At 41.5% G+C, this 24,558-nt stretch overlaps 1 protein-coding gene across 1 annotated transcript in view; it reads right to left on the bottom strand.

Annotated features, from left to right (window-relative positions):
* The window catches only part of zfhx3b (zinc finger homeobox 3b), a 138,595-nt gene that overhangs the window by 23,390 nt on the left and 90,647 nt on the right, over positions 1–24,558 (bottom strand). Inside the window, exon 6 of the mRNA XM_080033941.1 lies at positions 4,311–4,418. Coding sequence (XP_079890067.1) covers positions 4,311–4,418 — 108 coding nt within the window. The remainder of the gene's footprint in view (positions 1–4,310; positions 4,419–24,558) is intronic.

The raw sequence follows: 24,558 nt of genomic DNA, 5'->3' as shown, positions 1-24,558 counted from the left end.
GAATTTTCTTAAAAAACACAACAATTTACATGAGAATTATAAGTTAAATGATTTTTCTTCCTAATTTCCTAAAATAAAACACCAGTCATACCAAAATAAAAGTTATTCCTGCTCAAGTAATGTGACCTTATCAAACCAGAATCTTGTTCTCTGTTCTGCTGACTAGCTTTAAGTAACTTGCATTGTTTGATTATTTTGTTGGCTGACGAGATTTTTGAGAAAAAAACGTGACCCTGCTAAATACAGACTTGCTAAATGACAAATAACTTTATGGACTCTGTACTTAACATGGTCAACAAAGCACATGTTTGAGTGAAATATAAAAAAATATAAAAAATGTGAATATTATTATCATTATTAAATAATTATATTATCGAAAGTCGACTAAGATTTTCCAATGGTTGTGCTACAGAATCAGTGACATTCAGAAAATGTATCACTGTATGTTGCATACCAATATGTTTTCAGCTTAATCTGTTATTGTCTACTGCCTGATCTCAAAAGGATTTTACTGCTCTCATGAATGTGGATGACCCAGACAGGAAAGTCATTTTTCACCCACCTTGCTCCAGCTCCCATAAATGTAAGGAATAGAGGTATGAAAATAATTATTCATCAAGCTCAAGGGGAGGACTACCATTCCCAGCCCCAGAATGATGAGATTATTACTCTCTTTCTCTCTCTCTCTTACGCAGCTCGCTACATAGCCCCCCAAACTTTCAGTGCAACCTTTTCCCATACATTTACGTTAAATATGTCCAATCATATTGTGTCCCAGTTTGCGTGCTACGAGTATTAACATTTCCCTCTATAGCTTCCTCCTCTTTCTGCTCCTTTCACCTTCCTATCTCCCCTATGCTTGCATCCCTGCCGGTCTCCTTGGTGCATCCCAATACGTTCAGCTGCTGCATAAATACACCACCTGCTTTAATGAAGGCAAGGATCCCGTTCCTACGCAGAAGCACTTTCCCCCTTTGCCAATGCTGTCTCAGCTTGGTAAAGAAGGTGTGAAGAGAAAAGGAAGGCAGAGGCTCATGGCTATCCATTGCATATTTCATATCTAGCATTAAAAATGACCCTTTGAATTACTAATCATGCGGGATGATTAAATTGCAGCTATGGCCAAAATGAAAATCATTGTCCAACATTGAGCTTTGAGTATTCCCTTATACTTACTTTCACCGTTAATTTTCTCTTCTTTCAAGATATATATTTATGATCATCAAAATAATGTTGCTCCACATATCGCCAGCAGTGTTGGCAGCATATGACGTTTACATATGTCTGAATGCCTGCACATGTACATATATATTATCTTTGAGATAAATAAAACAACAACAGAATAATGAAGGCATCTTTCAAGAGATGACAAGCTGATTACATATGCATTTTACAAAGGCTTCTGATGTAACTCTAAATGATTTTAATGAATACTGAGGAGCTGTGGAACAAGAAAGAGAAAATAAGATTGACAGCGGCTTTAAAAAAGAAGGAGGAAGCCTTTTTTCTACGTTCGCTAATGCTATCTGTCTGACAGTGACTGTCATTTGTAAGGGAACAATGTTGTGCTCTGTTCCAACAGCAACATGACAACCATGAGAAGAAATACTTCAGTAGTTCTAATGATGGACCTTGGAAACAGCTCAGTCTCAGACAGTGGGAGACTGAGCACCTTTCAGAGAAATAACAGGTTGGCCAATATGATCATACACCATATTCTAACATACACATCATCTGTGTGCCTACTCCACACACATCTTCAGACAATCACCAACCAACAAGTGCCCCTCTGTTGACCAAATGCATTGTGTCTTCCTGTTTTCCCCCCTACAGGATAGGTTTTCTGCACTTGCTCTGAATGGGCATTGTACTCATCAGTCAGGGGAAGTTTGAAGTATTAAAAGGAACCCTTCCATTAAACTACAGCTGTCTACCTTTCGCTGACAACACAGTCTTGAACCCACCACTCCAACCTCCCCACCCACCTTTTTCACTGACATCAAACAGAACCTCAGACCTGGTTCCCTAATGCACATGCTATTTTTAACTAAGCGTTTCTAATAAGCTGCTGGGAAGCTGTACATTTTTCATATGCAAGCACATATTTCCTTTGTGAAAACACAGAAACACACTTATTTGGTGATTAGCGACTGACAGAGGGGAGGAAAGGAACTGAATATGCTTGTATCAAATTGCATGCCTTTCAAAAAGGAGGAATCCTAATGCGAGGAGTCGTCTTCCTGTGCACCACAGGTATGAGTGAATTATTAATCGGCCGGCTCATTTTAATGCTTTTTAAAGTGCTTTATTTTGATGTGCTAAAACATACTTTTAGCCATATTCAGTCAGGCATGCATATCATTATTTCCTCCATCAAAGAAGAGTGTCGCCCTTTCAAAGAGCACAAACAACTCAGCCTCATTTAAAATAGAAGTTCGAATATCAAAGACTTTTTACAAAGGCTGGGCTTCAAACACTGTGATGAAGTTTTTTTTTCTTTTTCGCTACACTTTATGAGAAAAAACTTAGGCATGCAAAAGGTCTGAATTGTTTTCCATCTTTTAACCTGACTAGTGTAAATCAAAACATCCTGCAGTAACACAAGGAGTTCGTCGAGTGAGAGGCATCTATCCAGGTCTGTTACTGTTCAGTGTCATTATTATCAGAAAGCTCTTCTATTGAATAACAGATGTCTTGACTGCCAACATTGTTTTTGTAACACTGGTGTACTAAGTACACTGTGCATAAAAGAAGAACCATTTAACTTTACTTGATGCACATAAACTGTACAGTATGTGCGGAGGTTTTGGACTCTTGCTTTCCGATAATACCATGTTCATTCAAGTCAAGGTGACAAAGCACATATTAAGAGGTGGAAACAGTGTCTGTGCTCAAAGCACTGTACGTGTTAACATCTATGACATGTTTGACAATCTATGGAAAAACTCTATTTTTAAACCATTGGCATTGGCAGTATCAGTGTTAACAAATTACCACATATACTGGCTATACTAAAAACAATAAAATGATAAATTATGAATACTAGTACAAAAACTGTTGTTGACTAAAAGGTGGGGTAAGCGATTCTGGAGAATGTCTGTTGACAAAGTGGGCCGCTTTGTTTAAATTCCCTTTGTTTACATACCAGTTTACAGAGCCTAGGCTCTGATTAACACTAGAGCCTAGGCTCTGTATTAACACTAGATTGATTTTCAGCACACACACAGCACGGACAGATAGCAGATTGTGAGGAGATATTAACTGATTCTGACAAAAAGGGATTTGTCAACAAACATTCTCCAGAATCGCTTACCCCACCTTTAAATATTTAATTTAGCTAATGTACCACCAACAAAACAATCACAATTCATATGAGAACCTCCACTGGTTGTGTACTTCTACTATCATCTGGGCTGTCTTTCATGGTAAACAGTCCTCCTTTTAAAAATATGCCCAATCATACCAAACTCAAACATTACTCACTGCTATTTAGGGTTCAATGTTTGAAAATGTTAATTTTACACCATGTGGTGTATAGTGACCTTTAGAACTGCCCAGGACATGCCCAACAGTTAATGAAAATTCAGTATTTTCAAGATGATTTGACAATATATCAATCCTGAATCATTCAAACTGGAAAAGTCACCTAATTTGATAAAAACATATTAATATTTGTTTTAGAATTACAACCTAAAACTCATCCAGAAATGATCAACCTGCTTTTTGTTGAAATGTAGTCAAGATAGAACAGAGATTGTTTAGGCCTAAATAGCCTCCTCCCACCATAAGCCCAACCCCCTGTTTAGGGGCCCAATTAAATGGCCCACAGATAAAAAAATAAATAAAAAAACATCCTAATCTGATTACATTAAATTTTTTGTCTGTTTTCTTGTGTCAGTACAGCATATTTGAGAAGGAGGCAGACAGTGCTATACCATGTGTGTTCATACATGGCTCAGCTGCAAATACAACGCCCTCTCTTCACATCAACTATTGAGCAAAGGCAAAACATTGGTCACATGTCACCTGAACATATTATCTAAATTGACCGTTTATCCAAACTGTATCTGATAGTATTTAATGCCTGGAAACAGGGAGCATGAAAGTGCAACCTTTGAAAACAAACACAGTTGATTTAGGGAGTTTTGAGATAAAGTATTTAATGCTAAAAAAGGCTCTCAATTTTGTGTGAAAATGTTTAAATTTGATTTAACAAAAGGCCTGTAGACCAGCAACCATTCAGGTGCAGTGCCACATGTTACCTGTGAGTAGTATTCCCTAAATGTGTGTGGTGTCAATATTGGCCTTACCTGTCCCTTTGGTGAGCTCCTTCTCCCCCCCACTTTCTCTGTCTTTGGTTTGGTCCTCCTGGTCTGTGGTGGTCTCACTAGCAGCCTCCACATCCTCACTCAGCTCTCCTGAAGGGGGAGGGAGGATGGGATATGTAAATTACCACGCCATCAGAATTGGTGGAAGCACTTAAAGGGCCGGCAGCGTTTTTTTTCTATAGGAGCTTGCAACAATTACATATGCTGACACACAGTTGCAAGGCTAGCAGACAAAGAGGGCAGAATCTGCTTTCTGTCCAGTGCCGTCAGATCATCACTGTGATATTTTTTTATTTTTTATTTCTTAACAAGAATTACAAAATTAAATTTGAATTATAGGAGAAGAGGAAATGCTAATATTTTATTATCATTATTCTTTTGTATTTTAGTACTAGTAGTATATTTGTATTGTATATCGTTTTGAGAGTTAATTTATTATATTTCAACATGTTCAGGACCATGTCCAACGTTGAAGTAAAACTGCGGAAAAAAAGCACACACGTAAACTGGGCAGATGGAAAAATAATTGTGTGAGCAGTATCTTCGACGAGAAAGACTTTACACTACACAAGCCCCCATTGTCTTCCACTCACAAACACGAGAAAACAAACACACACACACACACACACACACACACACACACACACACACACACACACACACACACACACACACACACACACACACACACACACACACACACACACACACATACATTACTGTCCTCTTCTGCAATCTGCTGGGTTACTTACCAATACCAGCCTCATATCACCTCTCCTATCCTACTATTGCTAAAACAAAAAAAATCATAAATATTTAAAACTTTTCTGAGCCACAATTCATTTTATTTTTATGCCAAGTCAAAGGCAGAAATCCCCTGTAACCACCTTAAAAGCCTCAGCTCGATATATCAGGCCATTTAGGCGCATCGAAGTCCAAACAATGGATATCCGATAGCGCCATTTGTAAGTAACACACAGAGGAAAAGATAGCAAAAACAGATAATAAAAAGGGCATCAATCTTGTTTATTTCCCCCCAGTGCCCCCTGAACATCCCCTTTGGCTGTTAAGTTTGTTTAAAAGTAGTGAGACTTGCATGCAATAGCATTGATTTGACAACAGTAAACTAGGCCGCAGTCAATAGACCCTATCAGCTATTACACAAGTCAGCTAATTCTCAGCAAATGTACTTAAATGCTTTTTTTGAAAATGCTTTCATGCTCAGGTCTCTACTATATGAGCTATTGATATATTGACAATGCAACAACCGCTACTGAAATATCCTGTTCAAGTATTCAGCCCTGCAGTCATCACACATCCAATCTTAGCTAACCACATGACTACCCACAGCCAAAACCACTTTTATGATGCTACATAATTATCCCCAACACTCCCTGTTTATCCTGTCAGTTATCAAACATTGAATACAATCTGCATAGAGTCGACATCATGTCCTCAAACTGTGGTATCTGCCATTATCACAGACACACTTTGAACACATCTCTGGACTGCATGGCTATCCAGTCTCTTTCCTGATGACAGGTCTCACTTCTGGTTAGAATACTCTGAAACACCTCGCTTCGCCTTCCGTGATGCCGTATGTCATGTTTATAAGGGAAAAATACATTAAGGTAAATAATATATTTTTTTAGATGGGACATTTCATTCTCTGCTGTGTACGTGAAAGTACAACAACTCTGTAGGCTACAAATAAGTTTGGATATTTGGAGTATGACTTTTGATATTTGTTTAAATCACATATGGAACAGTGTCGACCAAATCTGTTACCTCTGTAACAATTGCTGTAATATTATAGACACACTCATGGCTTATACGTATGGGTTTTTTCAGTTTGGAAAACACCTACTGGCAGGGCAGAAGCAATATCTTCCATTTCCTGCTTGCTGATACAAATGCTGTAGGAAACAGCTGTCTGAGCACAGAGACTGGTGTGTGGACTGTGTTGTTACACAGTATTGCTAAAAGCTGATCCCGTGATCTAATGATCCTGTGTTAAAATAAAGATATTTAAAAAGAGATGACTGACTCCTAGTAATACAAGAATATTTAGGGTTCAAATGATCCCACACACATACATAAATAGTATTATTTTATTTTTAAACCATGACTATTATGTTTCCAAGGTAACAAATGAATTCCATCCCATCCTGGTTAGGCGGATCCCAAACATTCTCAGAAAACCAGAGAAATCTCCTGCCGAGTTCCAAAATCCCATTCAACTCCTGCCTGCGTAAATCTCCTCAACTCTGCAAGAATTAGGATACTGTACAGCTGCATAGGTGCTCAGATTACAAAATAATCCCCAGGTAAAAAATGTCACTTTTAAAAACGGGGTAAGGCGTCATTACTGAGCTACCCACCTACACATGTATGCTTGAACATTACTATGATAGGCAGCCAACATTCTAATGCTATTCAGCTTCCATGTACCCACCCCCAACTTTCTGCTCACATACTGTACATGCTCACACGTGCACTAATATTCAGATTTTTTTCCTCATCTTTTCAATATTTCCGTTTTTAGCTGTTTAATCAACGTACATGACACTTTCAGCACACATACAACACACAGCCCCGGCCATAATTTATGCAGAAATGCAGACATTTAATTCCAGGAGCGGCGTTACATCTTTAAGTGGCAAATGGCTTTGCCTATTCCTCGTCTCATCTCCAACGGTATTACAGAATGATTAAAGCCAGGCCGACCATAATTAATGAAAGGTCATGAGTGGCCTAAGAGTAGGATGCAAATGGAAGAGACACTAAAACTGTAGCCGTAGATTAGCTCTGAAAATAAATGAGGAGAAACACTCAAAGCTATGGCAGCAGGCCATTTCTAACCCAAATCTGAGAGATGTAAGGGACAATAGCCTGAAGGTTGTCTTTTAATTAATTGTCTTCATTAACCATCCTAATACAATGATATGAAACAGTTCCATTAATCTAATCATGCAAGCTGAATAAACCCATTGCCGACACAGAGATTACACACATTTGTTCAGAGCATGGAAATATCAGCTTTCCTCTGCCAGTCACTCAGTGGGGACAGTCCATGGGCTCTCTGTTCCAGCATCTCACAGACAGACAGACATGCACACACGTACGCACACAGTCGCTTAGCAGTCTTCCCCCTCTTGAGCTCTGCCAGTGAGTGCAGAGGCTTAATCAGGCCCATAGGTGTCACTCTATACAAGCCGGGAGAGAGCAACTTGCTCACACACATTAATGAGGTGCAGGGGGAGGGGGAGGAGGAGGAGAAGGAGGAGGGGGCCTGAGCAGCAACAGACAGAAACACACTGGGAAGGGGGAAAAGGGAAGAAATATGTGGAGATGACAAAAGCAGATGCTATATGCAAGAGGCGTCCGGTGAAGATGAGACACTGAAAACGGCAAGATTACCTTCAGATGAGAGAGAGCAGCCTTCCTTTTCCCCCTGAAGAGCAGTGATTACACTAATGCTAATCAGACTGACAAGCACAAACGGCCCTAATAAATAATTGATGGTAACCACTGCACTTTCCAGTATTCCTTCCCAGACTGTAGAAGAAGAGCAGCGGCAAGTAATAATAGTCACTCTAGATATCTTTCACTAGGTCAGGCTCCTCCTCCATCCTCGGCCTCAGCAGAGTACAGTGCTATGATGATAACTGCCTTTTCTTAAAGTACAGAATTTTTTCCAGTCCTACCTGAGAAATGGCTCCAGTCTTCCTCAAACAGCGGTGACAGCTTGCTCTTTTTTTCCCCCCACCTTCTCGCACATACAGTATCTCAGTCAAACAACACTGTCCTGTCTATCTCTCTCTCTGGGCTATTCTTCGTATATATGTCCCGGTAGAACCAGCGCGGGGGCTGTGATGAGCTTCTTCTGCTCCCCAGCTCTGAAGTACTGGGGGCGAGGGTTTGAGCTCTGCCTCTCTCCAAGGCTCTTGTGTGGAGCTGTGTGTCTAAGCTCTCATTACTCTCATTATGATTATTGAGGCCGTTGTTATCATTTTAACCAGGTGTCACAGGATCATATACTGTAAATCAGAGAGGTGTGCTTCCCCCCATGCTTTATCCGGGGCCCGGACAGCTTCCTTTTCTTTTTAACGCTGCGCTGTCGGATAAAAAGCAATCTTATTTCACACTTCACAGACTCTATCTTTCTCCCCTACGTTTTCTTTTAAAAATCCCCCTCTTGCTCCCCCCCATCATCCCTTGCACCCCTTCCCTATATCAAAGTTTGCCTGACTCCGGACAGAGGGTGCAAAATGAAAGTGACAGGAGGGTACCATGGGACAATGAGACACAGGACCCATGCTGAGGGCTTTCATGCATTGTCCGCTCCTCATATCAGCACCTCTGTGCCCCCATGCACAAGACCCCCCTTTTAAAGCACAACACAGGAAAACAATCCTGCACCGTTGTAACCCCCCGTCCAACACACGCACACGCACACACACACACACACACACACACACACACACACACACACACACACACACACACAGGCTCCCTCCTTACGTACTCACAAGCTACCGCTCATAAAACCACAACAAGGCAAAACACACCCACAATCTAGCAAGAGACAAGAGGGTCTTTTGCTTATGAACAAGCAATAAACCGCAACATGGTGTTATCAGTAAACATACTGACCACTGCACTATAAGACGTAGAGCAGAGTTCAAATGTGGACATGAGTTATGTTGTGCAAAAAAATAATTCTAAATTACTTGCAAAACATTTATGCTAATCACATGTACTGTATGTTGTATTTATTTATACTGACATCAGCTTCAGATCAAAATGCAAACAGCCGTTTTTAAAATAAATAAAAGCTTAATAAAACACCCAGAAATGTGTAGTAAAATGTCAGGAAATGCCCACAACGCTAGAGCTGCCAAACATACACGCTGAAAGTGCATCTATCTCTGGACTCTTCTTTTCTCACTCGTGCTCTCACCCCCTCTCCCACTCCCTCTCTCTCCCACACACTTTCACATTTCAAACAGGAAAGAAGAGAGAGCTACCTCAGCGCTGCTGGTCGGAGTTACGTGTTAGATTCCTGACCTGTCTATGGGGGGATTCGCCCGGCCTCTCCCTGCTGGCCCTGCTGTGACCTCAGGATCTAAATGTGAATGAATACTTTGTGTCTCCATGGGGGTGAGGGCAAGAGGGGCAGCAGAGGAGGAGGATGTGCAGGAGACGGAGGAGGGGTACGGGGTTAAAGAAGCTAATAACTGAAAAAACCTAAAACAGCAAGTTAATCACAAACAGCAGTTATAGCTCACACTGCCTTAGAAAAATATGGTGGCGACGCCTCCTCCACCGCTCCACTACTCTCCCAGCGGTGCCTGCTCATCAGAGCAGCCCCATACGTCTTCCACGCAACACTTAATTTGATCCCCCTGGCCTTTCAAAGTCACTGGCCATTTTAAAGGACACTCAGTGCATCTAGGTCACAAAGAGTCACACATAGAAATCATAATTTTCAATGGTAATTTCTAACGGAAATAAAACACAGTAAATGTGACTAATTTGACTCCTATTTGTGCTCTTGGTTAGTCAGTTAGGAACTGTTGAGAAACATGGAATGTATTAAATATTTTCCCCAAAGTGTGATCTCATGGGAAATGATACAAATTAAAATTCTTCTCGTGATAATGACATGTTTAGATACATTACTAATAAAGTGGATAAAGTGAGTGCCGCTCCAGTTCTTTTCTCTTTGTGTTTTACTTGTGTGATGAAGGAGAGGAAGATCTAGGTTAATGTGGCTACACACAGGGAGTGAGCATTCAGGGACTGCTCACTCTTCTGCCCCAGCACACACTACCACACACACACAACCAGAAAAACACACACACACACACACACACACACACACACACACACACACACACACACACACACACACACACACACACACACACACACACACACACACACACACACACACACACACACACACACACACACACACACACACACACTGACTTCCTTGAATGTCCAAGATGATGGCCACTCACTCACACATATTACGTCCACAATGGAAGATGCAGACTGTACTTTTCCCTGCTAGGATGATGGACTAAAAGCCCGGATAGGGGGCAAAAACATCACTGGGCAGTGCTCTTCCATCTACTCTGCCTGAGGGACATTGTCCCGCACAAAGAGTCACTCTGCCACCCCCCGCCCTTGCATTTATGCTTGTCGTCCTCCACTGCAGCCTCCTCTTAAATCAACCTCCTTTTATTAATGCATCTTTTCTCTTTTTCCTGTAGCTCACACAACAATGCTTTCACCTATTTGCGGCTATTCAAAGGGACCAAACAGATTGAGGGTCGGTTGACAGAGTGTGGGGGTGGCTAAAGGGGTGTCTGAAAAAAAAGGATTGAAAAAAAAAGCATCAACGCTGTCATGAAGGGCAATCACATCAACTCTGAAATATTCACCAGTGGGTTGGAAAATGCGATGGAACAGTTATGACAGACGAACAGGCGACTCCCCCCGCTCAAAGCCCACAGGCCCCCGCCCCTCTCTCCATCGGGGCGGAAGCATGGTGGACACTCTGAATATGTATAACCCGGAAAATGTATTGATTTTTCATTTGGCAAAAAAGGGACACACAAAATCACATAACCTGAAACTGTCACAGCTCTTTTGTTCATAGCTCATCTCTCCTGATGTTTGGCTTTTGCCACAAACTTTCTTTAATTACCAGGTAGAGCGAGCTTCAGAGCCTCTTTTCCACAGAGACACAGCCACATACAGCCTGCTGGGCTTAACAAGACAGCCCATATCTATTATATATGACATACACCCAGCAGCTTTTGTTTTATATCTGACTAATAAGCCCACTGAATATAACTGCTTGTTTTGATATAAACAATATATGGTGCAAAAAGCTTTCTTTAAAGAAACCTTAAAACTATAAAGATAGTATGCCACATTGAAAATAGCACTTTCATAATAAAACCTAATGCTGAAATTCTATTATCGATCAAAGTTTTCCCAGGTAACAGGCAGGTGCTTGTATGTTTGTCTGAGTGTGCACACACTTGCACAGTGCGTGTGTGTCCATTAACAGGTACTTATCTGTTTATCTCTCCTTTTAGGCAGTGCAGACCAGTACAGTGGACTGTCTGAAAAAGATCTCTGCCTGTCGATTTATCGAATGCACCATTTGCATATCTTTGTAGTGCATCCATCTGCCTGTGGACTGTTCTGTGGAGGTATTAGCTCAGAAAATCAATGTTGCCATGGTTGGATGTATGTAGCGCCTACCTCGGCGCGTGTTAGGAGTCCGACTCACAGCTCCCACATGGGTTCTATTTGCATGAGTCCTGCCGGCAGAGGCTTTCCTGCCGGTCCTTCAATCTTAGTAAACTTAAAGTACACAAACACATTTCACAGCAAGCCCCTCCAGAAAGGGTTGGTTTGCCATCCTCCTTGATGGTCATCCTGCCTCCCTGTCTCCATCCACAGCCCAGGGCCTGGCTGGCTGTTTGTTTATGAAAGCGTACGCCAAGATAAAACAGAATCCAACAAGGTTATGAATACCAATTTTGCTAATCAATTTTATTTAAAACATAGGGTATCATTGATGTGTTGCTCTCAAAGGTTTGATGGCCCGCTAAGTTCAGATGTTTCAGGATAGTTCAGAGAGGAGAGGAGAGGTGGATGATGTGTATTTTATATTATTTATTTATTACACATATTTATATTTATTACATCAGACAGGCGTACAGATATACATGAAGAGCGGTTGAGTGTGTGGGGACCTTACTATGGATATATCATTTTCTAGTAGACACTGTAGTGGATACACCAGGCACATTTTCTTCTAACAACCACCCCGGCTGGTTGCTTATACTGTAGCTAATTGCTAAGGAAATCCAATGATTACACTGCACAGGCACTTTAAAACATCCAAGTGCTACCACTTATTGAAAAAAAGAACAACTGGTGCTACCTCCATCCATTCAGTTTCTAATACAAATAAAACACAGAGAGCTTTCTTTCACCATTTGCCTTTCTTTCTGTTCCTCTTTGCATACATAGCCAATCCATTACTTTCACATGAAATATGAAAAGGCAATATCCTCTCCGTGTTTGTACTGAAGCGTAATGCAATTGTGTTGTCATTTATAGGAAATAATCGCAAACCTCTCTTTCATTTTCCAGTTCAAATAACCATGAAAAATTAGCCTTCAATGTCAGGGAGGACAACAAAGGGATGCACACAGACTATTGCTTCACCACCGCGCTTGACATTTCCCCTTAATAGGAAAACGGGTGTTTTTTTTCTATCTCTCCTTTTCAATCTTTTCCTTTTCCTAACCTCGTTTTTTTCCCTAATTAAAAAGTTCTGCACTCAGATCTTTGTATATGTGGCGTGCGTCTTTATTCATTGTGGAGGGTCTATGTGTGGACAAGGGTAGGAGGGGTTCGAAAACTATGGTCCCGTGCATACTGCACCCTGCTCATTAGCACCGCTACCTCTTTCTGCTAATGGCTACTGTTGGAGGGAGATGTCACCAGACAATCACTACGGGGCCTAGGTCGCTGTGACTACCGTCCAGCAGCCTGATAGATAAATAATTCAAGAGCTATCAGACTCCCTGGCAGCAGAGCAGTCCCAAAAACACACACTTAGGACACAGATTGTAAAGGCCTTCCAAACTGATCAGCATTTAGCTTTTACAAATGATGTACAACCAGATGTCTGTACAAGACCCCGCACAATTAGCCTAAGCCGTAGTCAGAGCATCCTTTTCATTTAGAGAAATCTTTATTTTCAGTGTGAGCGGCAAAGTAATGGTAATTGCTTTCTGTATTACTGCCATTACAGTCTTAATAGGCAGGTTGTTTTCAACTGTAATTATGTACAAAATAATCAACCAACTTTGCAGTGCAATTATTGGAGATGCATTTAACCAAGTTTATGTTTTGCAAGCAACAATATGTGTGGAGAAAGCGAACAAAACTGAACATCAATACTGAAAGATGTATGGTAAGTATGTAAGAAAAAAAGAAAGAAATCCAAATATGACTTCCTATTAATATTATTACTGCTATTTCTGGTCTGTGATCAGAAATAGCAGAATAGGCCAACATTTGTTTTGAAAGTTTATAAACACGAGTTGTATCCATTTGTGATTTTCAAGGAAGATATGTATTTATTTAAGTGAGGTTATGTCTAAACTTTTCCCTGGGTTAAGAGGTGTTTTTCTTTATTCAATGTTGTCCTCTTTTTACTGTGATTCTTTGGAGGGACACAGGTTTGAATGAAAACAACATCCAAACTAGATAACTGAATCACAACCCAATGTCTATTGTAAAGCAGTGTTACTACACTTATGACTTTCCTAGCATGATCATTTATTCTTATTTGCATACTTTTAAAACTCATCTGGCAGTATGGCTTGTGATGCATAAAATGAAAATTCCTCTCAAAAGGCTAATGAAAAAGACTCATCTCATGCAATTAGCTGCTCCTTTATTATGTTCTTGTAATATATTAATTTATTATCACATCATTCCGGCAGCTTTATTTATTTTTTTGATTACGCGCACACCTTACAGCCTTAATTACAAAATAGACTCAGAGCCAGATGATGGGATGCAGTGGACCAACTCAACAATCATTTAAACTAGTTATCCTTCTAATCTCAGTGGTATATCCAGCCTCTATTAATCTGTGCCTAATCAGTATGCTTAATTGCTTAAGGCTTTCAATCTTACCTGAGATTTAAAAATAATACCTCAGAATGACACTTGTCAAAGCAAGCCTACACAGTTGACTCGGCATGTGGGCTCCTTTGTTTGCTGTAAACTTTATTGTTTGTGTAACTTCAATGACTCTCTTCCATTTGTTCAGTTGAGCCTATCTTCTCAGAGTGGGTCATATGTTCTCTCATTCTGACCACAATTTGATTATTAATGATTACCTAAAGATTATACAGATCTGTCAAAAAAATACAGCTATATGGTTTGTGTGTGTGTGTGTGTGTGTGTGTGTGCCGGTGCAATACACATATGCCAGCAAACTTTGCTTTGTCTGATTCTTCATGAACGTGTCATAATACTGTGAAAGTGGGCTGAAAGCTCCTAAAGGGGTGGAACCGCGCTGCCCGCTGCCGCGCTGCTCTCCAGAGAAAGAGACTTGGAGTGATTACAGTCAAACGCTGCTACTCAGTTATCTTTGGCTCAGCCGCAGGAGAGGGAGAGGAAGACACAGGCATGGGGGGAAAAATGGAACTGATGATGTGGCGAAAAACATGGGCCAGCTGTTCTAAAATGACCAAAATGACTAGTATGTCTGATACTGTCCTTGTAACACTAACCCTAATGCTAAAATAAATGCTTAAAAAAAAGAAAGACAAAAAACCCCAACAGCCCAGCGGCAGTCACCGAGGCCAAAAGATCTTAAGGATGAGCAACAAGACTGTCTGAAATGTGCTGGCTAAAAGACCGCTTACAACAAAGCACATTCCTATCAAACACCGTCATGAACAGTTCTGTAGGGGAAGAGACATTAATAAAAAGACATTTCAAATGCCCTTGGATTCTGAAGTGGAGGCCAATTAAAAGGGCTTTGCAGCATCCATTTTGTGCCAAGTGAACAGGTATGAGCAGGAAGGGGAAGGGAAGGATTGGATGGCGGAATGGGAGAAGAGGGGAGTCAATCAGCAGCCTCCACTAAAATAGATGTATAATGTATGCACAGTTGTAGAACATTATGATGACACAACACCCCATAATTTAAGGTAACTTTTACCATTACAGGAACCTGTTATGTTAATGGTCTAAAGATCACATTGGCAACATTTGTAAAACGTAGGGTTTTTTTTCTAGCCGCCGCCTCCTTGGTTTAGTGCTGACTGTGCATAAACGCAGGCATGGAAATGAGCAGGTCCGTCGGTGATGTTCAGTCCCTTGCTTGCCTCTCTAAGGCATGGTTCGGGGATTAACAACCCCCTGACCTACGGAGACCAAACCTGCTGCTAAATTGGGGCAGCGCTATCCCACATTTCTATTGTATGCATGACTGTGGCAGTTGTTTTTTTAATGGGTGCCGTTATTGCTGCAATAGACTCTTCTCACTCATTATCCAGAGGTTGGGCGAGTTAGGGGTGAGAGCCATATAAGGTACAAAATTAATTATTCATCGCAGTGGTTGGCGTTTGGGTGCTGCCTAAAGCAGGGACTCTAACTAGCAGAAGTCTGCCTCTGGAGGACTGCTGGAATAAACAATTGAAAAAAAAAATTTATGCCGTGGGTGTCAGTTACTAGGAGAAAGCAAACACTAATCACCAAACTAATCATTAAAACAAGCTGCCTACAATAATCTCTGTGGATCTCTCTGTGGATTCCACGGTTCCTCCCCTGAGTACTGATCCAACATCCTATGCTCCATCATGTCCTCAGTCTACTATACAGCCTGCTTCTGGCTCATGAATGGTGCCTGGCTACAGCCCCCTCCTCTCTTTTCAGCCCTGGCCCTATGTTGGCTCCAGCCAGGACCAGTGGCCTCCCGAGAAGGCTGTGATAAGAATTCATTTCTCCCTATTATGTGCTCTTGTCCACTGCCTCAGTTCATCAGTTCAGTGCAACCAAGTCAATGAAAGGGCCTGTAATGAAGCAATCAGATGCAGCCGGGTTCTCTGGGCCGGGCACTCCATTTCTCGGCTACCAGACCCTAGCTCCCAGTGCAGGTTGTGCGTTGGGGTGGGAGTGGTGGTGCGGTGGTGGCGAGGGGGGATGGACTGTCTGCGCAGGGGCATTAATTCAAGACCTTGCCTTTCATAGACTGGAGGATAAGCTGCTCTCACATGTGCTTCACACCAGGTCTGCTGCTGTCTCCCGAGGGTTCAGAGAATCATCCAGTTTTTAAGAGAGCCCCATTAATTTAACCAGGCTTCGACATTGCAGCTCAACCAGCCGTTCAGCCTTCTCTGGGTATTCTGTGCTCAGTTTACTGGTTACAGTGGTTTGATGGAGCTCTCTTTTCCTCAACTCTCTCTATGCTGCATCTGAACTTTTCGTTCCATTGCCTCCGCTGCCACCCCTTCTCTCCTCCTGCCTGTACACCTATTACTTCTCTTCAACATGTCGAAACTATGGGGAGTTTGGCAGAAGAATGTATGTGTTGAATCTTAATATGTGCCTCAAAGTAGAGGATTCTTGCTTTCCATTTAATGCTGTGAAAGTTTAATTTCAAATTATAAGGGCCCTTTTGATCTACTGAATATTGTTTTTCTCTCCCTTCAGGGTCTGGAAATTGTTGGCATTAACTTCAGCATACTTCCTTATCCTCTATTATACACATATACTATACATATAGACACATCTGGTTTGGTCATTCTTGGCCTGTGTTATGGAGTGGACAAGGTTTAATGCAAGGCTTCCAAAGCCAGAGTATGTCAAAGTATGAATAACAAAGTAATAGAAGAAGGTAAAAACTAAGGTTGATAAAGAGCTGCTTACAAGTCACTAACACACCGAATGCAGAGATAAAGTTCACTGTATGTTGCTTATAAAACACAAGGGGTTCCCAAATAAAATATTTCCCCTTCATCCGCGCCTTCTGTACCTCCTTTTCCACTGTCCACAGTTCACCTGCTGCCAGCACTGGCAGAAAGACCCTGCGGCTGGATTCTACCTGACAAGAGCTCCTTAACAAGCAGCAGTCATTAACCTCAGGAGCAGGCAGCTGCCATGTGATGTAGTGCACTCGGCCTGCTGCAGAAGGGCCCTATTGATCCAAGACATACTTGGTGCCTTCCTGGATGTTTATAATCAATATGCAAATGGGCCGCAGCATTGATTCAATATTAATTTTCAATTAGGGAATTCTCGGGGGGTCCTGAGGGGTCAATACAGAACTATTCAGAGCAAAGGCTTGAGCAAGTTGCAGACATTGACGTTCTTCTACCCAAGACAACTTACTTACTGTTTATTTAGCCTGCCCTGCTGTAGGTCCCGATTAAGGCGTCGGATAATAGGCAGAGAGACAGATGGGCCTTTCTGCACATCTGCAACACCAATAACATGAACTGGATTTTGTTCTTAAGGGCTTGTCCCAACTAATATTATAATAACTAACATTATCTCACACTAAGTTTTGTTTATTTTTTAAAATCTCTTTTTTAAGTCTGTTTAGGTAAGAATACTTTATGTATAAATGAACTTTGCCACTATCATCTTATTGTTTAAGTGTTCATAACAGCTCTTCTCTAATGGTCAAAATAAATGATTATTATATGAATCTGTGCACTATAATTACAGACACAGTGTTGTTCTCACGTTCAGGACTTACTTATTGAATATGCAACAATGAGTAAAAGGTGTGTACTACATGAGAAAGGCATGAAGGGTAGGGCCAGACAAGCAGCATGATTGTCATTCACCTGCACTCTATTGTTTGAAAAGTCAGACTTGCAGTTAATCACCAACCGTCACCAACAGCTGTGCACTGAAAAGCAGAAAACCCAGTTTCATTTGCATCATTTAACAATGTGATGACAGAAAATGTTGTGCAATGTATGAAGTAATGACTTGCAGGTAAGACAATTCTTACTTAACAACACAAAAACAAAAGTATGGATTTGTAAGCCTGCTATTGTTCATGTAGAGACAGTGTGTCTATCATAGATATCTGTGGTTTGTTACTTGGCTCTGACTCTCTGGCTTGCTCTTTGTTGCAACTGTCAAGACAATCAGCTAGTTGTGCCTAAGGACAGACAGTACAGGCTTATTCGTCACCACATAAACTACTCTGCACGCAAGGTTTAATTAGAGGTGTAATAATTACACAGGTATGTAGTCATTGGCAGACAACATTTTTTGTTATAATTCCGTCATCTGTACTATATGTTTGATTTTTTTTTTGGTGTTCCGAATAGTGGTGGAGACTCAAAACTTCACCCTAACTCTGTACCTCTGCATCGGTAGTAAAGATAGTTTTAGAGGAGAAGAGAATGGACGACAACGGCGGACATGGAGACCGACAGAAAAAACGAGAATCCTTATGAGAACAACAGAGTTTCAGCTCTACATGCTTGCTTATATAAAAGGACCAAGATGAATTAGATTAGGTTAGAATATAAAGCCATACTTCAGTTGATTCTATAACTTCAAGGCAGAGGCAACAAATAATGTAGTGTCATTTAGGTAAAATGTTAAGTAGGCTATGTGTCTTTCCAAAATGTACTTTCAATTCATTTGATAACCTGTATAATCACGCCACTTTATATCTTTTTCTTTCTATTGGCTGTGAATAGACGGGGCCAAAGTGAAGCCTTACAGCCATGTTAACTCACAGAGCAGTAAAGAGGCTGCGTGAGAAAATTGCGAAGAGTATAAAAGAGATAACCTGGTTGGACTATTTGCTGGGCTTTCCTGTAGATGCACTGTCTGAGGTAATTGGTTAAGGGATAACATTAATTACCACATTGCTCATTAATGGATGAAGCCTTTATTGGTTCCATTGATCAGCTGGACCTGTTAGACATCATCCTAAGCAATGGTGGATGTAACAAGCTTACATATTGGCATATCAATTAATGCAATCAATTCCTGTCTAACAGATGCCATTCCCCCTGTCTAACGCGCTCTCCTTACAATCGCCCCTTCTTTCTCCTCTATCATGTCTATGGCCGGGACAAAAGGCCCATGTCAAGCCAAAGTTTATAAAGGGATTTCCTAATTGTTCCTTAAGAGTAGGTTGTGGACTGATTAAGAGTATGTAAGAGTGCCGGGGCAAAACTTTCCCTTACATTGACCACAAGTTAGAGTAGTTCAAGGGATTGCGGGACCTGAAATTGCACACAGGAGGTGGAACACACAAGAATACACTATGGGGGAAAAAGAGAGCTGACACATCTGCTGTGATTGTAACTTGATACTTTAACTTCAATTTGGCCCTTTTCTTTAAAGTTAGAAAACCTACACTCACACATAAATGCTTCTCAAGTGATTATGATTCCAAAAAAAAGGGCATCCAGAACATTACAGATATACTGAATATTGTGTTGCTATTTACATTCATATTTGTATCACACATTGTGCCTTTGAGTCTATTTTACTCAGGAGAGGAAACCCTGGTTAGTTTAAAACATCCTCTTTTATATTAAAGCAATGTGCCCTTTAAGGAGTCAATGATTACAACTTTGAATCCTCTCAGTGTCACGCCTGCTCATAAGGAGGCGATTGACTTCAAATACAGGGCTGCCGTGCGTTCCCCTGTATAACATGGTGAAACAAGGTTGAACATTGGGAATGAATGAGGAAACAGGGTGTGTGTGATAACTGAGAGCACACCATGACAAAGTGGAGGGATTTACCGTTGGGCCTGCAGCACTTCATTTGCTTAATAACAGATCATTCTATAAGAAAGTGGCTGCTCTGAGGGAGGATATCGCCCTATGAGGATGTCTCACTTGCAGGAAATCCTATTTGAAGACAACACCTTTTGAGTTCTCATCCTCTTGCACTCTTAAGACGATCAACGCGCATGACAGGCCCTATTAATATGACGCCCTGTGTAACCTTGCTCTTTCTCCCCTCTCATCCAACGGGAACAAAACTGATAGCCAAGGAGGAGGGGCATTGTGTTCTAGCTGAGCATGGAACGGGAGGGGTGGTGTGCGTTTTTTGAAAAGTGTCTTACATATCCTCCTCCGAGCCACCTGCAGCCACTTCTCATGAGGTGAGAGAAGCACGTGGAACAGGGACGGGGCGGTTCACTCACTCACTCCTGACTGCTATCCTACACAATCTGCATCGGTGACGGCTCCCTGGCTATAAGTCATCACACATTACATTTCAGAGCAAACAGACAAGGATAAACCGACATACTGTAGATCGACATACAATTAGGGTCCATCGGAAAAATACTGCAAAAGACGGTAACCATGCAAACAGGCTAAATAGTATTTTTCTTTAAATTGGGCTTCCATATAATCTTTGGAATGAAATGCATGTTTTCTAAGTCGAAGTCTATGCCCACTCCACTTTATCATAGCTACAATTAATTCCTAAATGCATGATATGGAACACGCCTCTGGTGATTCCCCATTGCAATTCTGTGAAGGTCACTGAGATTGGGCAGGAGACAGCATGTTTGTTGGACAGTGTTATGTGTCGTACGACGGACCAAACGTGCAGGCAGTCAGTCGGACACCCCTTTACTCGCTCGATGCGGGACCTCCTGAAGGCCCCCCTCTCCCCTGAGCAACGCACAAGTGGGCTGAGCAATTAACAATTTCATGCTGATTGCCTGAAGCATGTTTTGCTATGCCATAAAGATAATAGCATGAAGGGTGCAGCGGCAGCAGACCCCACTCACCCCCCTCCTTTGCGTGTTCCTCTATTGCTTCCATCTCTCAATTCTCTCCCGTGCAATTCACATGTCGGAATGGCGCTCTGCCTGCTTCCTTTATTAAAGACACTCTCCCTGCTTAGAGGGTGCATTTAAGCAATATATATATATATATATATATATATATATATATATATATATATATATATATATATATATATAAATATATATAAATATATATAAAGATGGCTCCCTGAAGAGTAAACAGGGATGATTATCAAAGGGAAGGAGAAAACTAGAGTCTCGGTCTCCCACTGGCTTCTTGATTTGAAAGTCTAATTTGGCAACTGCACACAACAGGCGTGCAGGTAGACAAAACAAACAGGTTCCATTTCCCTAGACAAAGGGAGCATGCTCAGAATGGCTGCTGGTGACAGCCCTCATCTTCCTCATTCTTTTCCTCACCATGGCATGACAGCAATCCACTCTGACCAGAGAGCTCACCGCTGTGCAACAGGAAAATCTGCGCACCAATAAACCTGCTTTTCGTCTCCAGAGCAGAGCATATACATAGACTGCAAAACACTGCACACTACAACACTACACGGCATGGCAACATCTGATTGTTTTACCCATGATTACAATAGTAGTATTTGTGTACAAATCTAAAATTGTTATGTTGTCTGTGAGTGGAAAATAAGAACTGAATTCTACTCATTTTACAATTGTTAACATGTATTTGTTAAGCAAATACTAGAAAATTATAAAAATTTAAAAAATAATTTGGTGTCTTTTTAGATAATTACTACTAGACCAAAAACTGCACCCACCATTACCAATGTGTGGACAACACTAACTGTGGCACGCTGTCCTTAGCCAGGTGAGTTCATTGCTTCATTTTTGAGCTGAAGTCCTGCCTTGATACCACTAATGATGTTCCCAGGTTAATGAATGCAGAATTTATTAATGCCGTGCCCTTGCGGAATGTATTCGCAATGTGAAAATGTATTATTTTTGACTCTGTAATGATATGACCAGCACATAGGAATTAATGTACTCCATACACTCCAATTAAACAAAGTGTCTTGAAATCATTTGCTACTTCAGGTGTGTAAGTCACAGGGAGATGCTTTCTATTACCCACTATTACTTCAGTTCACTTGGTCACTACTATCACAGTTACAAATGACCCCCAGATACAATGTACATTTCCTTGTATGAATATTTCCAGGGAAAAGTTAAGAGGAGAAAAGTTTATTTTTTTTGTTGATGACTGACTGCAGTAGGTCTGATAGTCTCAGTATTCAGATGGCCACATAATTAACAATGCAGCCCCATTGTCGTTGTTTTTACTATGTGAAAACAAACCCTAAAGACATAAGGAGGAGCTGTGGACAAAGGGTTGCGGTACCAGCCCCCTCTGGCCCACCCTCTCTGACCCCCGCACCTCCCTGGCTTCTGGTTGCCCTTCCACCCCCCCGGCTGTGTGTGAAAGTCCAGCTGGCGCACTGAAAGCCTCGACACCTCAACTGAACATGGCTGCATAACAGGCCCCATATTGTTTATGATATGGAGCCTGTCATTAATTTGCATTTCTAAGTGGCGCGCACACACACACACACACACAGAAACACATTTGCCATGTGATAAGGAAAAACATGTTTTTGCGTTAATTTATACGACACAATGTCAGACCCCGAACCCCAGACACACCAACAACACACACACACACACACACACACACACACACACACACACACACACACACACACACACACACACACACACACACACACACACACACACACACACACACACACACACACACACACACACACACACACACACACACACACACACACTTATAAATTGCAGTCACATCCCCCTGCTAGAAGGGGATGATAATTGCGGACGGCCAATAAATTACTGCTGCCTCCACATCAATTATAAGCATCACGTCTGGCAATGAGGAAAATGAGATCTTGTGACAAATTTCATGAGGCTTGGCTGCCCAGCAGGCTTTCTTAACATGCTACAGATAGCAATCCCTTATCTAGCCTCTGTAATGGGGAGCTACGGATAGAGAGATGGAGCTGCAGCCATTTAATTAAAAAGCTGGGGGTAGGGGGTGGAGAGGTGTAATTCATTGAAAAGGCACAGGAAGGAGACAAAGCCTTTGTCTCCAATACATATTTTGCTCAATATTGTCACTCATCAGAGGCCAAGCTTGTATCTCCACTGACAGCAATTCTGTAGATTTCTCTCCTGTCTTTGTGCTCATCTCTCCACTAGTTTCTCCTCTATTTCTCGCCCTCTTCTTTCCTTGTTTTTTTTTATATTTCCCAGGAGTCCACTGTTTTCTCCACTGGGACAGCTCCACCGTTTTTTACGAATGACTGCGGTGGACAGACAGTGGCACTGAATGAAATGGCCCCTGCACCTAATTGTATTCCCACCTGGGGAAGGCAGGCAAGGGCGGTAGCTTCAAGAGCACAGCAATGAGGATTTATGGCGGACAGGGAGACAGCAAAATAAAACACCGAAAGGGATGGCTCTTAAATCTCATTCCCAGTGCAATATTCATTGTAGTTGCAATAGGGTGTGCTGATAGAGCATTGAAAAAACGACCGCTGTGTTCAAATTATGGCAGTACTCTCTACTAATATTTAACATCATTAGAAAATCATTAGAAAACCATCATAAAACCTGGGAATATGACCAGAGCATTAAACACAATGATTATTCAGTGTGTTCCTTCTCCGCTTTGCCTTGGAAATGAGATTTTCTCCGCTGCGGGTATGTAGGGGGAAAAGTAGGAATATTTTTCATAATTACAGTAACATCTGAAAAACATTGGCTTCCATGAATTACTATACCATTATGCAGTTGTATTTGCCTGCCCACAAGCTAAGTTCTCAATGAGGCTTTGTGTGGGATATTGTTAATTCATTTTCATGGGGGCATCGCCAAGAAGAATGCCAATATTTTATTAAAACCCTAACCTTATTAGATATTACGAGTTGTGTGTGCAGCAGAGACACACTGAATGATAGCATACATATAAAAAAAGGAAATGTAACATGTAAAAAAGTTAATTCCCTTTCTTGCATTTCTGGCTGCATCGTCAAAACCCTCGTGATCGGGCTGCAGTGGCAAAGGTGGTGGGACATTAGAGCGACAGCAACAGCTGTGGTGTGGCGAACCTACAAAGCATTAACTACACTCCAGTAATGGTTATCAGCTTCTCAAGGAAAATGTCCAAAGAAAAGATATATAGGAAATCTGGTTTTAGGAGCGGAAATAAGAGTGTATACGTCTATTGTACTCTGATGTAATACACTGCTTGAAGAAGAGGGAGGACCGGTGTCAGAGTTGAGTCTTTACTTTTTGGGATTTCTCGGCAGCCCCATTATCAAGAGCAGCCATCAGCACAAAGATAAAAGATCCTAATGGAGCTGGCCCTGGTGGAGATGAAAGGTGCAGAGATGGCACACTGTTATGAATCTCTAATGCAGCCTATGTTTCTAAGGTAATGACTCTCAGGCCCCTTTCACATGCTTTCATGCCTGGGGCCCGGGCTCCTATGCCTTGTCACTAAGTAGTAAGGCAGTAACCCCATGGCCCCGGCTCTCACTAGTTCTAGGAAACCATCCTGAGAGAAGGTACACAAAGTTGGAAAACATCATATATCTGTCTACTTTGATTTTGTCAATGGATTATTGAGAAAAGTCAGTTCATAACAGCTGCAAGTTTTAAGTAAATACTTGTTGTCGTCACTGAATATGACTTGTGGCCTTCATTGCACTCCTCAAATGAATAGCAGTCACTTGGATAGCAATGCAATGTGGCATCATTTTGGTGAAGCAATGTTCAAAATAAATATCTCGCTCTTTTTGTATTACA

Source organism: Ammodytes marinus (assembly GCF_949987685.1).
Source record: "Ammodytes marinus genome assembly, chromosome: 1".
Classification (NCBI taxonomy): Eukaryota; Metazoa; Chordata; class Actinopteri; order Uranoscopiformes; family Ammodytidae; genus Ammodytes; species Ammodytes marinus.
This window is presented reverse-complemented; position numbering and strand designations above follow the sequence as displayed.